General features: G+C 48.4%; 1 protein-coding gene across 5 annotated transcripts in view; it reads right to left on the bottom strand.

Moving 5' to 3' along the window:
* RUSC2 (RUN and SH3 domain containing 2) overlaps nucleotides 1-17,921 on the bottom strand; it is a 45,820-nt gene that overhangs the window by 2,617 nt on the left and 25,282 nt on the right. For 3 of the 5 annotated variants that reach the window (XM_033122238.1, XM_033122239.1, XM_033122240.1), the window contains 7 exons: nucleotides 8,098-10,197; nucleotides 2,817-3,443; nucleotides 2,398-2,583; nucleotides 2,087-2,227; nucleotides 931-1,007; nucleotides 556-730; nucleotides 361-466 (listed from right to left, as the gene is read on the bottom strand). In XM_033122238.1, the coding sequence (XP_032978129.1) occupies nucleotides 361-466; nucleotides 556-730; nucleotides 931-1,007; nucleotides 2,087-2,227; nucleotides 2,398-2,583; nucleotides 2,817-3,443; nucleotides 8,098-10,129 (3,344 nt within the window). In that variant the 5' untranslated portion in view covers nucleotides 10,130-10,197. Of the gene's footprint in view, nucleotides 1-360; nucleotides 467-555; nucleotides 731-930; nucleotides 1,008-2,086; nucleotides 2,228-2,397; nucleotides 2,584-2,816; nucleotides 3,444-8,097; nucleotides 10,198-16,745; nucleotides 17,217-17,921 lie in introns of those variants that run through there. The other 2 variants (XM_033122241.1, XM_033122242.1) reach the window with 2 other exon arrangements.

Below are 17,921 nucleotides of genomic sequence, written 5' to 3'. Positions count from 1 at the left end.
TGGCTCCCAAGGTGGACTTAGGGTCACACAGGACTTGGAAGCTGTGCTGGAATTGAGAGGGTCAGGGCTTACAACATCCAGAGAAACTGAGAACCAGATTAATTTCCAAATAAGCCAGACTGTGGCTTTGTAAAAGCAGAAGACCATGTTGGTATGAGTGCCAGGGGGTCGTGGGTGTGGTGGGAACCCAGTGACCTGCTGAGAGGCTGCAGCCAGGCGGGCACAAAGGGAGGCCGGGCCCTAGCTGTAGATCTGCAGATCCCCCCTTTCTGTCTCAATCTAGGGAGTGGCTTCCTCAGAGGCCGCAGAGCCGAGGGCGGGGGTGGAGGGTTGGCAGGTCTGGCTGTGCCACACACTCACTTGAGCAGGCCGAGGATGAAGGCGTTGAAACGCATGGTATGGCTGGTGAGCTCTGGGAACTGGCTGACTTTTTGGCAGAGGCTGTGCAGGGCCTTGGTGGATGGGCCTGGGAGGAAGTCAGAGCTACAGGTCACATGCCCAATCTCTGGAACCCTAAATTCAGCCTGGGATCCCCATCGTGCACCCAGCTCTTACCTAGCTGTGTGGAAGCCTCAACCACACTCCATGGCATGTTCTTACGCTGCCCAATGATGACGTCTAGCACAAAGGCCTTGAGCCCGTCCTCCAGCACAGCCCGAACCGCGGGGCACAAGTACTTCAGAACTAAGTGGCCTATGTTGGGGCTCACAGAACTGTTCCCCAGCTTTGCCTGCAGATGAAGTAGGGAAGTTCAGGAAGCCTGACCTTGGTCCTCCCTGACTCTCTGAGTCAGCCCTCATGAGGCTTCTCTTGCAATCCCCACCCCTAAGGACTAACTCTGGGTTCTAGACGCAGGAGAGCAAGGGAAGGCAGTAGCACAGCACAGTGAGGGGCAGCAGGGTAGAGATCAGCTCTCTGTTTCTTGCCTACCTTCACCCCAGGATCGCGGCTTGTGCCAAAATGGGCCACAATGAGGTCCACAGCAGTGTTGACAGCTTTCACCAGCCCTGTAAGTGAGGATTTGAGGTCCCTGGGCGACTCAGCTGGGACTGAGCCCTCAGCGGGGAGAGGGAGAGGCTTCTACACACACTCTCTGTTCCTGCACATGGCTCTCATCGAGGCACCAGGCCCTGGTCCCGTCCGGTCTTAGCCCAGTTTTCAAGCCCCTCCTGTTTTCATTTCCCACCTCAACGATTCCATCGTCGAGACCATCAATGTCCTAACTTCTTTGACCTCTTACTCTAATTCCGGATCAAGCTAACCATCTATCTGTCTTCTCTACTCTGAGACACAAGGCTACTGGCTGCTGCTGGATCAAGCCCAGGGTCACTCACAGGTGACTGACTAGGGCCCTTCTCTGAAGTGTGCCACCCTCTGCTATGCTCTCCAGTTGCCATGCCAAACCAAGCCCTCGGTTCTACTTCACACAGGAAACAGAGGCCACTGGTCACGAATCCCTTCAACTTTCTTCTCCACCCGAAAAGACATAACTATATTATATCTCTCCTCCCTTCCTCTTGTCTGCTCCCTCTTGCTCCCTTTTCCATCTTGGAGAAAGATGGCTGTTCCCCTTCTTGCTCAAGGTCCCTCCCTCTCCCGAAGCTCTAAATCTCCCATTCTGCCTCTGCAAGGGACTTTAGTTTCATCTTTCTCTCTTTTCAAAGGTTCTTCCTTTCCGAATTATGCTGTTCTTTCCCTGCCATCTCACTGAAACTGCTCTTAGCTCAATGGTCCCTTATTTGCTGAGTGGTTCCTTGTGTTACCATCATGCTGACTCAAGCCCCTAGGCCCTGTAGTACTTGAACTCCCCCTATTAGAGCACATGGGCATTTATTAATGACGTGCAGCCTCCCTCACTATACTCAGCTCCCGGAGGGAAGAGACTGAAGCCTCATTCTTGCGCATCTGATGAATGACCCTTGCTCACTTGCACATACTCACAGTACACAGCACACAGACTTCTTGCCCCAATGCCTGTTCTCATTTCTTCCTGGCTCTGGGAGTTCTCTGGGCCAGAGAGCAGGGCAACAGGCACAAACAGGCAGTAACAACAGAATTCCTGCCCTGAGCTGGGGGTAATATCCACCTTTTTTCTGAAGCACGTCAATGGAAATGGCTTCTGAGTTGCCATCTGGGGACAGACAAAACTCAGCTGGAGGTTTCTCCGTCAAGGAAAAGGGGTCTTGGAAGTCAGGGCAGGTCAGTGGTAATGGCTTCACTACTTGACCTGGAAAGAAGAGAAAAATCAATCCCAAGCAGCTCTCTTTATAAGAGCTGCAGCTCAGTTCTGTTCCTCAGACTCTCTGAGACGTGTTCCTTTGGGACTGACCCCTTCTTTAACCCTTCCCAGCTGTGAGAGAGCCTGTCCTGAGTGAACTGGGGACCTGGCCCACACACCATTCAGTCGGCAGCTCAGGTGGCCAGCAGCACTGAGGGAACCAGGGAACTCAAAGATGGGGTTCCTTCGGGCCAGCCGGGCTTCCTGCGGCCTTCGGTCTAGGCTCCCTGACAAACCAGGTGGCCCTAGTGGGTTCTTCCTCCTGTATTCCCGCCACTTGAGGGCTTGAGGGGATAGATGGTTGGCTGAAAGCAGAACAGATTAGAAGAGACAGGCAAGAGTTAGCAGGAGACGGCATTTCATATCTACCCAGTGGGCCCGTATAAAACAGGAGGGTTGGGGATGAGTGCATATTATCCATAGATGCTGAGGAAGGAGATGAAACATTTTACCCTCTGACCCCAGGCTGGAGTATAAGAAACCATTCAGAGGGGAGGTTGAGGTTCTTGGTGTGGGGTAGGGGCCTTGATGCTCATACCGTTACTGGGCCTGGAAGCCATGCTGCCCTCACCACCTCCAGGGGCCAGGCTCTCTGCTCGGCTGAGGCTAGATCTCCAGGAGCCCAGAGGAGGCAAGCTTCCTGCTTCATGGAGTCGGTATTCAGCCAAGGTCAGTGTCTTCTGATCCTCCTTCTGTGGCTGCTGAGAGGTGGCAGGCCGGACAGCAGGACAGGAGAGGCTCCATGGGGGCGGGCTTTCTGTGGCTGTGACCTGCTCTGGAGGAGGGGAGCACGAAGTGGAGGCAGAAGAGTCGGTGCTGGGCCCAAAGGGGCCAGCACTCCGGATGGGGGAGTAGCTGCCCAGGGGTGATGGCCGTGAGGTTTCTGGCTCAGGCCCCGGTTTCCTGGCACCTCTGTTGGTGGGTGCCTGTGAGTCCCCTGAAGGAGCTGAGGCTGGGACTTGAGCAGTGGGGGCAGCCAGTGGGGCAGGCTGCTGTGCCCGGCCGCAGCCTGAGAGGCTGTAGAGCTGGGAAAGGTTGTGGAGGGCCCGGGCCTTGGCCAACTGCTTGGGGAAGTGGTGCTGGAACACGAAGGGCTGGATGGGCAGCGTAGTTGGCCTCTGCTCCTTGCTGTATCGAAGGACTGGCCGGCTCTCAGCACCACCCCCTGTGGCAACAGGGATGGAGAAAGAGTCAGATGGACAGACACTGAAACCCACATGAGAGGCAGCAGAGAAGCAGACAGACGACGTTCACTGGGGAAAGGGAAAGAGACAGGCAGGACCCGGGTCACAGGAATTGAAGAGGGTAGGGCTAATCCAAGTTTGTGGGAAGGGACACTGCTCCTCCCTTCTTTTGTAAGACTTGTCCTATTGCTTTTATGATATGGAACTGTCTTGTATTCTTGGCTGTTCACCCATTCTTCGTTTTCTTGACTTCGAAGGTGGGTGTAGCTTAAGGCTCAATTCTTACATCTCACTTTACATTTTCTCCCCTGCATTATTCAAGAGTAGTCATTCATACAGACGACTCCTGAACCCATAGCTTTAGCCCCGACGTTCCTTTTGATCTCTAGATCATTCTGCTCTAGGGTTATGCTTTCACTTACAATTTGCTATTTTAAAACCGCTCATCTATCACCTTTCTCCTGATAACTTCCGTTTCTGTCAGTGGCAGACCACCATGTTCTTTGTTTCTAAGGCCTAAAGACTTGGAGTCAGCGTCACAGGTGGTCAGGGTCCAGACGTCAGCAGCCCCTATCTCCACCCAAGCCGGCACATTGCATTCTTGAGCAAATCTAACCATCAGAAACGATTTCCTGACTTGCAGCCAGAGACAGCCTCCTGTCCAGCCCCCACCCCCAATGCCAGCCCCACACCCACCCTTTCATGATCCTGGCATTGGAGGAGACTCAGAGTCCACGTCTGCTCCCTCTACACAGTGGTGTGTTCCCCGAGACTGGTCTCCTGTTTTTTCAGCCAATCTTCAGGTCACTGTCCCTCAAAACATGAGGCTCAGAACTAAAACAAAACTCCAGGACGATGCACAGAGGGACAGTGTGCATGTGGCTTGTGCTTCTAATAAAACATTGTGCAGACTGTAAACATCCGAATGAACACGAGGTGGCGCTAGGAGCGCCGCACCGTCTAGAACTCTGGGTGTGGCTCACCAGCAGACTCTAGGGCTCAACGACGCTGAGGCAGGAATTATATCCGTACTTGACAGATGAGGATATTGGAAATTCAGAGATTGTCATTTGCCCAAGGTCACACAACTAGGAAGTGGCAGAGCTAGAATTCTGTCTAAGCCAGAGTCTGACTTTGGGGCTAATGTTCTCTTGACTACATTGTGAAATGTAAGGCTGGGTTTTCCTATGCCTCATCTTTTCCCTTTAATTTATTTCAGTGAGTCTTAAGATGGTGACCACAACCCCATTAAAGAGATGTTTCAGAATCACTCTCAGGGGACATTTTCAAATGATTCCCTCCTGTCATCCCCAGTCAGTGCTTAGAGAGCAACCTTTGTCATTCTCCCTTGCTCACTATGCTCCAGCCATACTTCCTTCTGTCCTTAAACATGTCAAGTTCATTAATACCTCGGGGTCTTTTGCACCGGCTGATCTTTCTGTCTGAAACTGTCTCATTGTTCAGGAGTCAGCTCAAATATCACCTCCTTAGAAAGACCTTTTCTGACCCCCCCCCCCAGCCCCTCTGGCAAGTATCTCATTACCTTGTTTTATTTTCTTTTGAGCATTTTCTCACTATCAGAAATTATCTTATTTCTTTATTGTCTATTAGTCCTCATAAGGACTCCAGAAAAGCAGGTTTTAAAAGAACTGTTCATTGCTGTACCCCCAGGGCCTAGAACACAGCCTGGTACACAGTAGGTACTGAATAAAGACTTGTTAAATGTATGAATCCCCACTGTTACCCTTGGTTCAGGCTAGCCTCATTGCATCCGTAAGTCAGCTTGCTTCCTAAAATACCTGTTTTATTGTATCCCATGTGGCCACCAAGTGCCACAGAACAAAGTCGAAGCTTCTCAGTCTGGTAGGTATCCACACAGCCACAGATTAGGCTTCTCTCCACTCAAACGTCCACCCATCCTCATTAACACCACTCTTCCCACCCCATTCCCATCTTTACACACACCGTTCTTCCCGCTGGAAACGTCCTCTTCCTTTCCACTTAAACATCAAACTGCAAGGTTGAGCTGACCCTAGTACTAGATTAGAACCTCCCAACCCTAGCTTTTTTTACTTACACCTCCCCCTACGTAAACTATGTTTGAATTAGACTATTTATTCCTACTCTTTTAAAAATCCTCCCTGCTAAGTTCCCAGGATAGGGTTTGAGGCAGAGGAATAAGGTCAGGGAAGAAGGTGGCCCTACTGTGGGGCACAGGTCTCAGTTCTACCCTCAGGGAATACAGAGAATATGTTTTCTCACTTTTCTATGTGCCAAGCCGTGAGAAAACTGGAGACAGAGTCCACATTCACCCAAGTCTGCTCTTCTGTAGGTGACATAAGCCCTCAGTTCCTTCTTAAAACAAAGTGCCCAGGACTTCCAGGTGACAACTACCTGGTTCAGAAGAGTGGCGGACTGTCAACTCCTCCCTTCTGGAGTCCTTTTAACTTTTTGGAAGCCCTTCCAAACTGCTGACTCATTCTAATGAGTTTGCAATCAATTAAACATTCCCAAATCAACTCAAGTACAGCTCATATATCAAACTTCACATTGGTCCCTGCTTTATTAGCTCCTTCCAGATTTGGTAAGATCCTTTTGAATCTTGATTCTGCTGCTCAGGATCTCAGAGATCTCAGCTTCTTTTGCTCATGAATTCAATGAATTGTCACTCATTTTTTGATTAAGAAAGAGTTGTACAGAATCAAGAGAAGAGCCCTGTGGTAGGTCACTGGAGACTTACGGAACAGGACAGCATCTCGGTATGAAAAGTCTTACCTGACAGGAAAACACTTTTCACACCTCTCCTCCCATCTCTGACCAGGATTGTTCTTGCCCTCAGAATGCCAGCTACACCCACCAGACACTGCAGTCTAAGAAGGGAGTGGGTTGCTGAGGATGGCCAATCCCTGCTGTCTCTGACCCCTCTCTTCCCTAAAGACCCCTCTTCCACCCCCTGCCCCAAGGGTAGCTCCTCTGTGTATATTTAGGAGTGTGAAGTCTTCTGCTGGACAGTGATCTCCCTAACAGCAGAGATAATGCCATTTATGGGTTTTCAACCCCTTTCCTTTAAGAAGCCAAGAGACCCAACCTAAGGCTACAGAAAAGAAAACTCCCCTTTAGCTTCCTTTCCCTGGCTTTATTTCCCCCTTCCTTCCACACCCTCTGAGATCAGGCTTCTACCCTCACTACTTCCGTTGCTTTTGGGATTTTCAGCCTTAATCTTGATGATTTCTCTTTAGCACTCATTTGGTTGAACATAATTCTTTTTGAAACTTTCTCTTTCTATGGCTCTGTGACTTCACTCTTTCCTGGTTTTCCTTCTATTTTCCTGGCTAATTCTTTTTCATCTCCTTTGAGGGTTGCTTTGTGCACCCTTAAATCATGGTGTCCCCAGGGCTCTGTCCTTGTTCCCTTTATAGCTCCACACATTCTCCCTGTGCTCACATTCGCTTCAACTACCACTTTTATTCTGATGACTCTGTCATCATGGTGGTCTCCTGGCTGCCAGGGATACTTTCCAATCCACCTTCCACCCAAACAACCAGTGATAACTTTCTAAAATGCAAAATCAAAACAGGCCACTATGCTGTTATAAATAAACAAACAAAAAAATGCCATTTCCCTGATTAAAATCCTTCCATGGTTCCATCCACATCCCACTGTGGCTATACCAAATTATTTGTAGTTTCTGAAAAGCATCAAGGTATTCTGTGCCTTTGTGGTTTTGCACAGACTGTTCTATGAGCCTAGAATGTTCTTACAAGTCTCCACAAAGAGACTGGTTTGCCTGTTGGACATATCCCTCGGCTCTTAGACATATCCCTTAAGTTCTGCAAATTCCTAAATGTCCAAAACTGAAGTCATGCCTCATCCCTTTTCCAGCAAATCTACTTCCTTCTCTGACATTTCAGTCTGATTTACATATCCCCCTCTCCTAGACCATTTCCACACTCGTTCACCACCATCTCGGCATTTTACTTATCTATTTCCATCCATGGTCAGAATTCCTTGAGGGCAGGCACTGTCCTTCTCATCTCTCTGTCACCAGCACCTACTTAACATAGAGCCTTTATAAAATAATTACTTAAATGTAATAAAATAAATAGGGAAAGTGTTGGCGTAGGAGACTTAAAGGTCAAGTGCCAGGTCTCAGGCTCTTTGAAGAAGGGCTACAATCACTGATCAAAGAATGAACTTCATCGACATGCTGTGGTTTGCCTGTTGGACATATCCCTCGGCTCTTGGACATATCCATTAAGCTCTGCAAATTCCTAAATGTCCAAAACCGAAGTCATGCCTCATCCCTTTTCCAGCAAATCTACTTCTGTGTTTGCAGTGCTTATTCATGGATCATCATCTTTCCAGTTATCCAGACTTAGAAGCTCAATCTTCTGAGTGCTTCCTTTCCTGATGCATCAATCTCTAAGTCCTGTGGATTTTATGTCCTCAGTGCATTTTTCCCCCTCTAACTTCCTTCTCTCCATTACAACTGTAGGACATGCCCTGGACTGGAAAGATGACTGACATAGACTGAGGAACGTTCCTCTGTGGTACGGATGGGGTTGGCAGGGCCCTATCACTGAGGACGCCATGCATACATACATCCTGGTATTCTCCAGCCTCTAGGTTCCTTACCGTCAGCTCTAGCTCTTGCATCCCTCTGGGTATGGCTGTTGGCTGGGCTCCCTGGGAGAGCAGACCCTGGATCCATCAGCTGCGTCAGGGGGTCTTGCCCAGTAGCTCTGAGGCCAGCAGGTGGCATCTCAATGGACTGGGGGCCCTGACAGACCTGGGTGGACCAGGGCTCGCGGCCGACTAAATCCATGCCTGGCCCCAAGGGCATGGGTGGTAGGCTATGGCTACAGTGAGTGCCCTCATCCAGTGCGCCTGCCCTATCTTGTTGTGCTTCTTGGATGGGCGAGAACTCCTGGGAGGAGTCCCCAATGCTCACTCGAAGTGGGGGGGAGCCAGAGCCTGCAACTTTCTTCCGGCCCTTGGCGAGCTCAGCGAAGGAGGTGACCCGCTTAGGTGGGGAGCTGGGTGCAGCCAGAGCTGTAGGGCCCTCACTCAGGCGCACTGGGCAACTCAACATGCGTTCCAGTGAGCCCAGGCGGACAGGAGGGCTGCGCTCCAGGCTGCGATCATAGCTTCGGGAGCGCTGACGTCCAGTGCTAAGGTTGGGGGGTGAAGTATTAGTGTACACTTGCCCCTCCATCACAGTGGGGCCCACGGGAGCTGCCGCTTCCACAGAGGAACCCACTGCTTCTTGTTCCTCTGGCTGGACTTCTGGCTTCTGGAATAGATAATACTCAGAGGGCTGGCTGGGGCCAGGGTCTGGGCCAGAGCCGGGGGCAGGGCTTATCTTGGTGTGTTCCTCAGAGCAGCTGGTGATGGAAGAGCCAGCTGGGCTTGGGGATGACTGGGAGGACAGGTCACAGGTGACGAGTTTATAGTAATTCTGTGTGGCTACTACCAGACGGGCCTGGCTCTGGAAGCAGGCCGTGAGGTCGGCCCCGGCGGGGCAGGGCTCACGGTGTGGGCGGTAGGAGTTGCAGTTGGCATCGAGCTCAGGAGATGAGGCGTGAGGACAGCCACAGCCCCCTTCCCTTCCTCCACTATCAGGGTGGAGGGACTCGCAAGACATCTTGGACTCGGCTGGGGAGGGTTGCAGGTCCAGGTAGAAGGCTCCAGGGTCTGAGTGGCTGCAGAACGAAGAGTCGCTGCAAGACTGGGGGGCAGAGTTGAGGCTGGCGCGGGAGGTGCCGCGCACCTTGTTGTAGAGCGCGCTGAACGTGACCAGCACGCCGTCGGAGCTGTTGCAGGAGGAGTCACTCACGTAGCCCATGGACTGGTCAGCCGCCTCGGACTGACTGGACGTGCTATTGCAGCGGCAGTGCTGGGCTCCCGAGCCTGAGCAGCCGGGGTTCCTTGGGGATTCATCTGAACTGAGCTTCCATTCCTGGTCAAAGGAAAAGCCGGAAGTATCACTGGCTCCGCCCCCACTGCCACTCCCACCGGGTCCTCCACACTCGTCCAGCTCCATGGTCTCTGCTTCCAGCTCTGGCCGGCAGCAGTGGCTAGTGCTGCACTGCTGGGAAGCCACGGCGGTCTCCGGCTCCTGTTCCTGCCCGTCCACCACGCCAGCCCGGCTCTGTGTCGTCCCCCATGGCCTGCCCACTCTGGGGCCAGGTGGTGGCAGCTGGAAAGAGGACAGATGGAAGGCGGGCTGGCTGGCCCCATGCAGGTGGAAGGACTGCTGGGTGGCACTAGCACCAATGCTGTCATCATATATGTCACCAAGTCCTGGCTCAGCCACACCCTCCTGCAGCAAGAAGGGATTGTGTCGTTTAGGGGCCCCCGGGCCTCTTCCATCCCGACCCCTACTCTTGGTGCTGCTGTCTGCCGACCGTGCGGACCCCCCTGGAGCGGAGTGCAGACTGTTGTATAGCAGAGAGTCAGCTTGTCCTAGGTCTTGATCAGGCTGGGTGACGCCCAGCTCAGGTGGGCAGAAGGGATTGGGTCTCGTGCTCCCACTGCCCCCACTTGCCCCTCCACAGCACTGCCTGTCTGGCACTTGACAGTGCACCAGGGGGATGTGGTGAACGATGAGGGTCTCTCCAGTCAGCTTTGGGGGACTATCCATTCTGGAAAGTTCGAACAAGGGCATCAACAGCACCAGACACTGCCCCCGGAACCCAGTGGGGCAGAACACATTTCATCAGGAGGGCTTGGCACCTAGAGAGAGAAGGAAAGAAAGGGAACCTAATGTCACCTCCCTGGAAGTCAGGAACCTGCCCTTCCCAGATCATTTGCAGATGGAGAAGAGCCCAAGAGGAGAAAAGCCTCAGAGTTAAGATGGAGCTTGGTAGCATAGCCCGACGGGACAGGGGATATGCCACCATACTTTGCGTGTTGCACAGGCCCAGCTCTTGAGTCCCCCTTCCTTTTAAGTTTGCCATGCATCCACTGTGACAAAAGGCCAGGCCCTTTTAATGCCACATGTGAAGGTCTGGGGATCTCAGGGACTGCACTTTCTCCTCTTTCAACAAGGACCCTGTTTTTACCAATAAACGATGGCTGAGTACAAAAAAAAGACTACGAATAACGACATAACTAAGAAAAGACCAGCTAGGATGTCTGAAAAGGCGCCAGGCACTGAGGACACAGAGACGCCTTGCACACCTTGGACACAGTACAGCACACAAGTTTACAAATGAGGACAAATCACGAATTATGTATCATATCCTCATAGCAATGCGCTAAAATTTTGCAAGGAAAGTATTTTTAAGTCTGCTATGTCATTAGACCCCTATGTCATCTCAGACTTCTTTCTGCTCCTGTGAGCCCCAGAATACTTGTCCCTCTGAGAGCTGTAGACTAAGGAGCCTCACTCTCCCTACTACTGTACTGGAGCTTCTTAAATGCAGAAACCAGAGTGGGCATTAGAGTGACTGCAAGTATGGCTGATGCCAACCTCTTCCTTCTCAATGGGGGCGGGGCGGGGGTCTATTTTTATCTCCTTTCCATCACTCGAGCACAGCAGCACATACGGCCTTACAAATATAAGAGGCATAATATATTCTTAATGTCCAGCTCAGGGTACAGATCTTCTGAAGTGTCCAAATTCTGCCCAGTTTTAGCCTAGGACTTTTGGTGGGATGTGCGTGTGTGTGTGTGTGTGTGTGTGTGTGTGTGGAGGGGGGCCGGGGGGCTCTAGAAAGTCTTCTCTTCTCAGTTTTACCTCTAACAGGCTAAGGTAAAGTTCTCTCTTGCTCAAGGTCTCCTGTCCCCAAGGACACAGAGCCCATTCCAAGCTTCTCTGTTCTCTTAGCTGGACTGTGGCAGAATGGCCTCCTCACATTCTAGTCTCCTGTGCTACCAAGTTCAGGGCCCAACAGTCTTCACTTGCTCAGATTCCTCACATCCAATTTCTCCTAATTCATTCATTTTTCTTCCTTCCCTTTTTACTCCTGTTGTTTTCATTTCACCCACCGTGAGTCTAAATCGCCCATTGCCTAAGTTCTCCATGATTTAGTTGAACCCCTAATACCACCCATTTTTAAAAATGTAACTCATTTAGATCACAGAACCACAGCTCTTCATGTGGAGTACAGTGAAGAGCTAGACGAATCACACATGCCCAAGGACACCAACAGGTAACACATAAAAGAAAAAATTCAAATGGCTAATAAATGTATGTGTGAGAGACATGGTATTGTTATAAAATATAATTATTTAGGTTAAGTTAAATTACGTTAAACTTAAAAAGCAAGTGTTTACCATCTTTCTTCTTCCTTCCCTTTCTGAGAGGAAGGCTCCGTTGTTGGACTTCCAAGCCTTTGTGTGTTGATTGGGGTAATGAGTAGATATGGAGAAAGGCAGAAACTACAGAAGTTAAACTGAACTACAAGATTAAGAGTTAGAGAAGAAAACATGGACATAAACCTTTGTTATCTTGGATTAGGTGATGGTTTCTTAGATATGACACCAAAAGCACAAGTAACAAATGAGAAAATAGATAAGGTAACCTTCATAAAAATTAAAAACCTTTGTGCCTCAAAGGATAACATCAAGAAAGTGAAAACCCACAGAATGGGTGAAAATATTTAAAAATCATGTATCTGATCAGAATACATAAAAAACTTACAATTCAACAATTAAAGATACATAACTCAATTGAAAACCGGGCAAAGGACTTGAGTAGACATTTCTCCAAGGAAGACAAGCAAATGGTCAGTAAGCACATGAAAAGATGCTCAACCTCAATGGTTATTAGAGGAATAAAAACCACAATGAGACACCACTTCACTCCCACTACAGTGGCTGATAGACAATAACAAATGTTGGTAACATGTGGAAAATTGGAACCTTCCAACATTGCTGGAGGCCTTGTAAAATGGTGCAGCCACTTTGGAAAAACAGCCTGGCAGTTCCTCAAAATGCTAAACATAAAGTTACCACATGAGCCAGCAATTCTATTCATAGGTATATACCCAAGAGAAATGAAAACATATATTTACACAAAATCTTGTATACAAATATTCATAGCAGCATTATTCACAGTAGCCAAAAAAGTGAGAACAATACAAATGTCCATCAACTGATGAATGAATAAACATAATGTGGTATATACATGTAACAGAATATTATTTAGCATTAAATGGAATGAAGTACCAATACATGCTACAACTTGAATAAACCTCAAAATGGTACGTGAAAGAAGCCAGTCATAAAAGGCTTCTTTGTATGATGTTGTATGAGTCCATTACATGAAATGTCCAGAATAGGCAAATAAACAGAAAGAGAATGTAGATTAGTTGTTGCCAGGGACGGGGATACTAGGATGGAGAGTGACTGCAAATGGGTATGGAGATTCTTTTTGCAAATGTTCTGAAATCAGACAATGGTGTAGTTATACAAATCTGTGAATAAAATCAAAACTACAGAATTTCATGGTACGTCCTATTGCAATTTTGTAAAAGGGTGAATTTTATGACATATGAATTGTATCTTAACAAAGCTGTTACTTAAAACATTTTTTAAAATAGGAAAAACAAGATTAGGGTTGATGGGAAGAGGGAAGGAGAGGTGAGAAAGGGAACCAGTATTGAGCAATGGAGGATACTGGACGTTTGCAGAGACAAGGTGAGAATGAGAAACGAGAGGAACAGCTGTCTTACTGCGTGGGATTTTGTAGAATGAGATAAAGAGGAGTTTTAGGAAGTTTTGCTATGAGGTACATGAGATAATTTTCCCTTCATTCCTCCCATCTCCCCTAGTCCTTCACCAAGAAAACTTTGGGCTCAAATAGATACACATGCCAGAAGGATAACAGAAAATTGGAAACAGCCTAAAATTCCAATAATAATTTTAAAATATACAGAATAGAGTATCATTAAAATAATGTTGTGTTAAATGATTATTGACTTGGGGAAATGTTCGTAAAATATTAAGTGAAAACAGAAGATTATAAACAGCATGTACAGTACACCATTTTTGTAAATAAATATGTCTACATCTGTCTTAGTCCATTCAGGCTGCTATAACAAAATACCTCACATTGGTGGCTTATAAACAGCAGAAATTTATTTCTCACAGTTCTGGATGTTAGGAAGTCCAAAATCAAGTTGCCAGCATGGTTCTGTTCTGGTGAAAGCTCTTTTCCTGGTACATAGTTGGCACCTTCTAGCTGTGCCCTCTCAGGGTTTTAGAACAAGGGATCTCTCTGGAGCCTGTTTTATAAGGGCACTAATCCCATTCATGAGGGCTCTGCTCTCATGACCTAATCTAGTCACCTCCCAAAGGTCCCCACCTCACTATCTTTACCTTTGGAGGTTAGGATTCAACATATGAATTTTGGGAGACACAAACATTCAGACCATAGTAGTATGCATGGAAATGGAAGAAAATTCAAAAGCATATACAACAAATGTTGATAGTTTTTATCTCTGTTGAGTGATTTTGGATTATTCTTAATTTTATTCTTTTCATCTGTACTTTCTAATTTGTATACATTAAATACCCGTTATGTACATAATTCAAACAGTTTGTTTTTTCTTTGAACACCACAGACACCGTGGGTTTGGGGCTTAGGGAGGGGGTCTCCCCTTACATATGATACTAGGTTTCCCTAGGATCCAGGCTATAATCTGAGATCTGGATTGAAAGGGGCATAGAGAACTTTCCTGTACATGTAACAGGAAATGGGGAATACCTATGGGCTACAACCATCACTTGATCTTCACTTCAGTAAGTATTTCCCCCCTCCTTTTAAAGTCCCATTTTCAAAAGGTATTCACAAGTATACACACATAAGAATTTATGATTCAGGCCCACAAAACCATTACTGGGTCATACATGCATTCAAATGAAAAATCATAGTGACACACAGTCTAGAAAGCTGATTCTCTAAACCAGGGATAAAGAACAAATGGATATGGAAGGTGATGGAGAACCTTTGGGCTCCGACAGTTGTATTCCCATACACAGTGCTTGGAACACAGCAGGTGCTTGGTTATCCTTGTTGACTCCTCTTTTACCCATTTAAAAATTGACTTTGTCTTTTTTTTTTTTTCAATTAAGTTTTAGGAGTTTTTAATTTATTCTGGATATAAGTCCTTTGTTAGACACATGTCTTAAGAATATTTTCTCTCAGCCTGTGGTTTCCACATTTGTTTTCTTAATGGTGTGTTTTTTTTCAACTAACAGAAGTTTTTAATTTTATGGAGTCCCATTTATCTTTTTTTCTTTATGGTTAAGGCTTTCTGTGTCTTATCTAAGAAATCTTTGCCTATCCCATGATCATAAAGAAAATTTCCTTTTTTTTCACCCCTCCCAAAAGCTGTATAGTTTTAGCTTTTACATTTATGTTGTGTCGTATCCTATTTTAAGTATAAAGCTCTTTCACTGGTTGATTTCATTTTATTTTATATTTCTGTATCTCAGAGGTCTTATTCCTTCCTGATCTCCACTCAGCCAAGGCAAATGCCTGCCAGTCGTTCCTCCACAGACAACTCCAGCTCAGCCAGCGAAGGGGAAGCTCTGCAGGCATCTCATGAGTCTTTGTATTCATGCTTTCCTCCATCCCCAAACTTGCACACTTTTTACAAAGCACTTTTTAATGTATGTCATCCCATTGATCCTCACAACAACTCACTAAAGTGGGCAGAGCCACTTTCATTTAAAAAAAATAAGGAAATCGACAGCCAGAAAAATGAAATGACTTGCCCAAGACCACTCAGTGAATAAATGACAGAATTAAGCTGGGACTCAGGAATCCTAACTTCTGACCTTTTTTCTTGACCACTTAAGAATGTTATGAGAATATATTGTACGTGTGACTTGATTTCAAACACCACAGAGTACATTTGGTGAGAGCCTATCTCTTTGACTTCCTTCCTGGGAGTGACTTGTTTGTTCTATAACAAGACAAATTTAATACTGTGGCCCATGAGCTCTAATAAAGGTAAAGAGAAAACAATGAGGTGGAAGAGCTCTTTCCAGACTCTGACATAGTTTGTCTTCACCCACTTCTCTCTTCTCTGAACCTACGGTCCCTTTCATATTTCTGCCCCGTGCTCTCATAACACTCTTCAATCCCCCTTCCTGTCCCCGTTCCCAGCCCGCATCTCCCTGTCCCATTCAGTCCCCAAGGCCCTTTCCCCTGTTCTGTAGTTCACATTCCTCAACGCCTCCTGGGAACTAACACCCTCTCACCACTTCTCAGTGTATTCCCCAACATATTTGCACAACGTGGAACTACTGAGTCCTATGAGCATGTTTTTGAATCTTCCACCACGGTGGTCAGTGGAAATGGGAATTTAAGGAACTCCATCTGCTCAGCACTAGGGTAACTCTGGGCAGGAAAATGTCCTAAACTCCAGAAGAAAGGTTTCCCCTGTCTTTGGTCATCAGCCTCTTTCTGCCAGTCATAGAACCCTTCCCTCTGTTTTCCTGTTGACCTCATGAAGGAGGATGAGGAAGCCAGCGGGATGCAGTTGCTATTCTCTAGCAATCTGACCTTGACCTGAGGTCCGAGGAGGAGCCTCAGCAGGACTGATAACCTTTTTCCTGCCTGGCCCTCTCTGGGGCAGGACTGAAGAAAGAAAAGAGCAAGAGTATCAGCTTATGCTTACGTCTCTTTCTGTTAGGAATCTGTGTAAGTCCATATAAGAAGACGGATTATAACAGGTCAGGTGCCCCAGGCATTACAGTGACTACCCCCCTCCCCCCACACTGTGGAGCCTCTTGGCCAACATTCTTTCTTACTCCATCCTTACCTGGAGCCTGATGGCTCCCATAGCACCAGAAGATACGGTATGTGTGTCTCTGTGCATGTATGTTCGTGTGGAGGGGAAGGACGGGCCGGATGCTTGCAGCCCTTGCTCTTGAAAGCTGCGTGGATCCCCGCATGTCCTCCACCAGAAATTTACAGTACTTTTAGGGGTGCCTCCTCCCATTAAGCCTTTGTTTCTAGATCTGACCCCTGCTACCCTGACCCACACTATAGCAGCTTCATTAGATATGCCCAGAAAGGAAGGAGTGGCTCTTCTGCTTCTTGACAAAATAGCATTAGCCCAAACCTCTGCTTCTCCCCATCTCTGCACCACAGCCCAAAATGTATGCATGGAGGAGCCTGTCTCACGTGTGCTGTCATGCTCGCTCTCACTTTCTCTGCCTTACAGGAAGACAAAGCCACCCCTCGGAAGCCAGGGCCCAAACGTGCTGATCCATTATCCTAGCGTCCCTGCCCTGCCCCTCCCCCCAGCTCCGCTGAGCCATACCTCTGTAAGGAGCCGTGAGCTGAACCCCGAGGCTTGTTCCTTTTGCACTCCGACCAAGCTCTACCTTGACAGTTCCAGCTGAGGCACTGTTCCACGGGAACACACAGGGGGAACTGGGCCAATTTCCTAAGATCTGATTTCTGCTAATACAATGGCATCGCTGCTAATGCAGGGAGGCTGCGCAATCCCAGCCCCTGTATCCTTGCTGCTGCGCGGCTGCCGCTGGTGCTGCGGTGACGTTGCTGCTAAGGGAAGGGGGAAGGGAAAGGAGCAGGCATGCCCACAGCACAGCCACTCCGTCCCCCTCCCTGCCAGTCCCCGTGGGCCTTCAGCCCAGGGGAAGGGGAGGGCAGAGAAAGGAGTCTGCCAGCGAAGGCAGCCGGCGCTGGGAGACAAGAACTCTCAAGGCAGCAAAGGAAACGAGGGAGAGCGCCGGGCCTAGCTCCTCTCTTGTCCTTAGGAGTCTCAGGGAAAAGTCTGGGCAGAAGCTTAGAGCTTCCTTCCTTCCTTGGGCCCCTCCTTTGAGAGCTTAGCCAGAAACCTCTCCCTCTTCTTTTTGCCCATCCCAAATGACTCCTTGTTTTCCAGCATTTTCCTTTCACTAGGATTCCAGACTAGACCCAGGGTGGAGCCGCTGGCCTGGGACATGTTCCTGAAGCCCTGAAGGGAGGCTGCAGGGACCCAAAGCAATACCAAGTTCAGTCCTCATGGATGCACAGCTAGATGCAGCACCAGCCCATCTAGGACGTGCCTCTTCAGAGAAATGGGGTCTGTCTCAGAGAAAAGAGACCAGGCCATATGCAGGCTTCTCTCCATGATGCAGAGGTGAGCCTGAGGGCCAAGCTGGCTGCAGGCCCCTTCCTAACAGGTTCTAACTCAGTTCCCTGGACCTTCAGAGGGTCTGCTAATGTGGCTGGAATAGAACCTTCCCCTCTCACCTACATCAATTTTTCACCAGTGCCAAGTGGGGTCCAGCTGGATCTGTGGGGAGGCAGAAGCCACTTGGGCAAGCCAAGGAGCCAGGAGGCCTATTTCAGAGGGAAGGGAAGGCTAGGGAAAGGAAGTGGTCTCCTCTAAGCAGAAAAAAATCTCAGTTCTGCCTGTAGACCTACAGAGCGCTCCATCCCTTTCCCTGTGATCCTCATAGGAAAAGGAGAAGGAGCAGAAATGGTGTCA

The sequence above is a fragment of the Rhinolophus ferrumequinum genome, chromosome 12, assembly GCF_004115265.2.
Source record: "Rhinolophus ferrumequinum isolate MPI-CBG mRhiFer1 chromosome 12, mRhiFer1_v1.p, whole genome shotgun sequence".
In the NCBI taxonomy this organism is placed as follows: Eukaryota; Metazoa; Chordata; class Mammalia; order Chiroptera; family Rhinolophidae; genus Rhinolophus; species Rhinolophus ferrumequinum.
The sequence above is the reverse complement of the archived record's forward strand: the minus strand, read 5'-3'. Positions and strand labels throughout refer to the sequence as shown.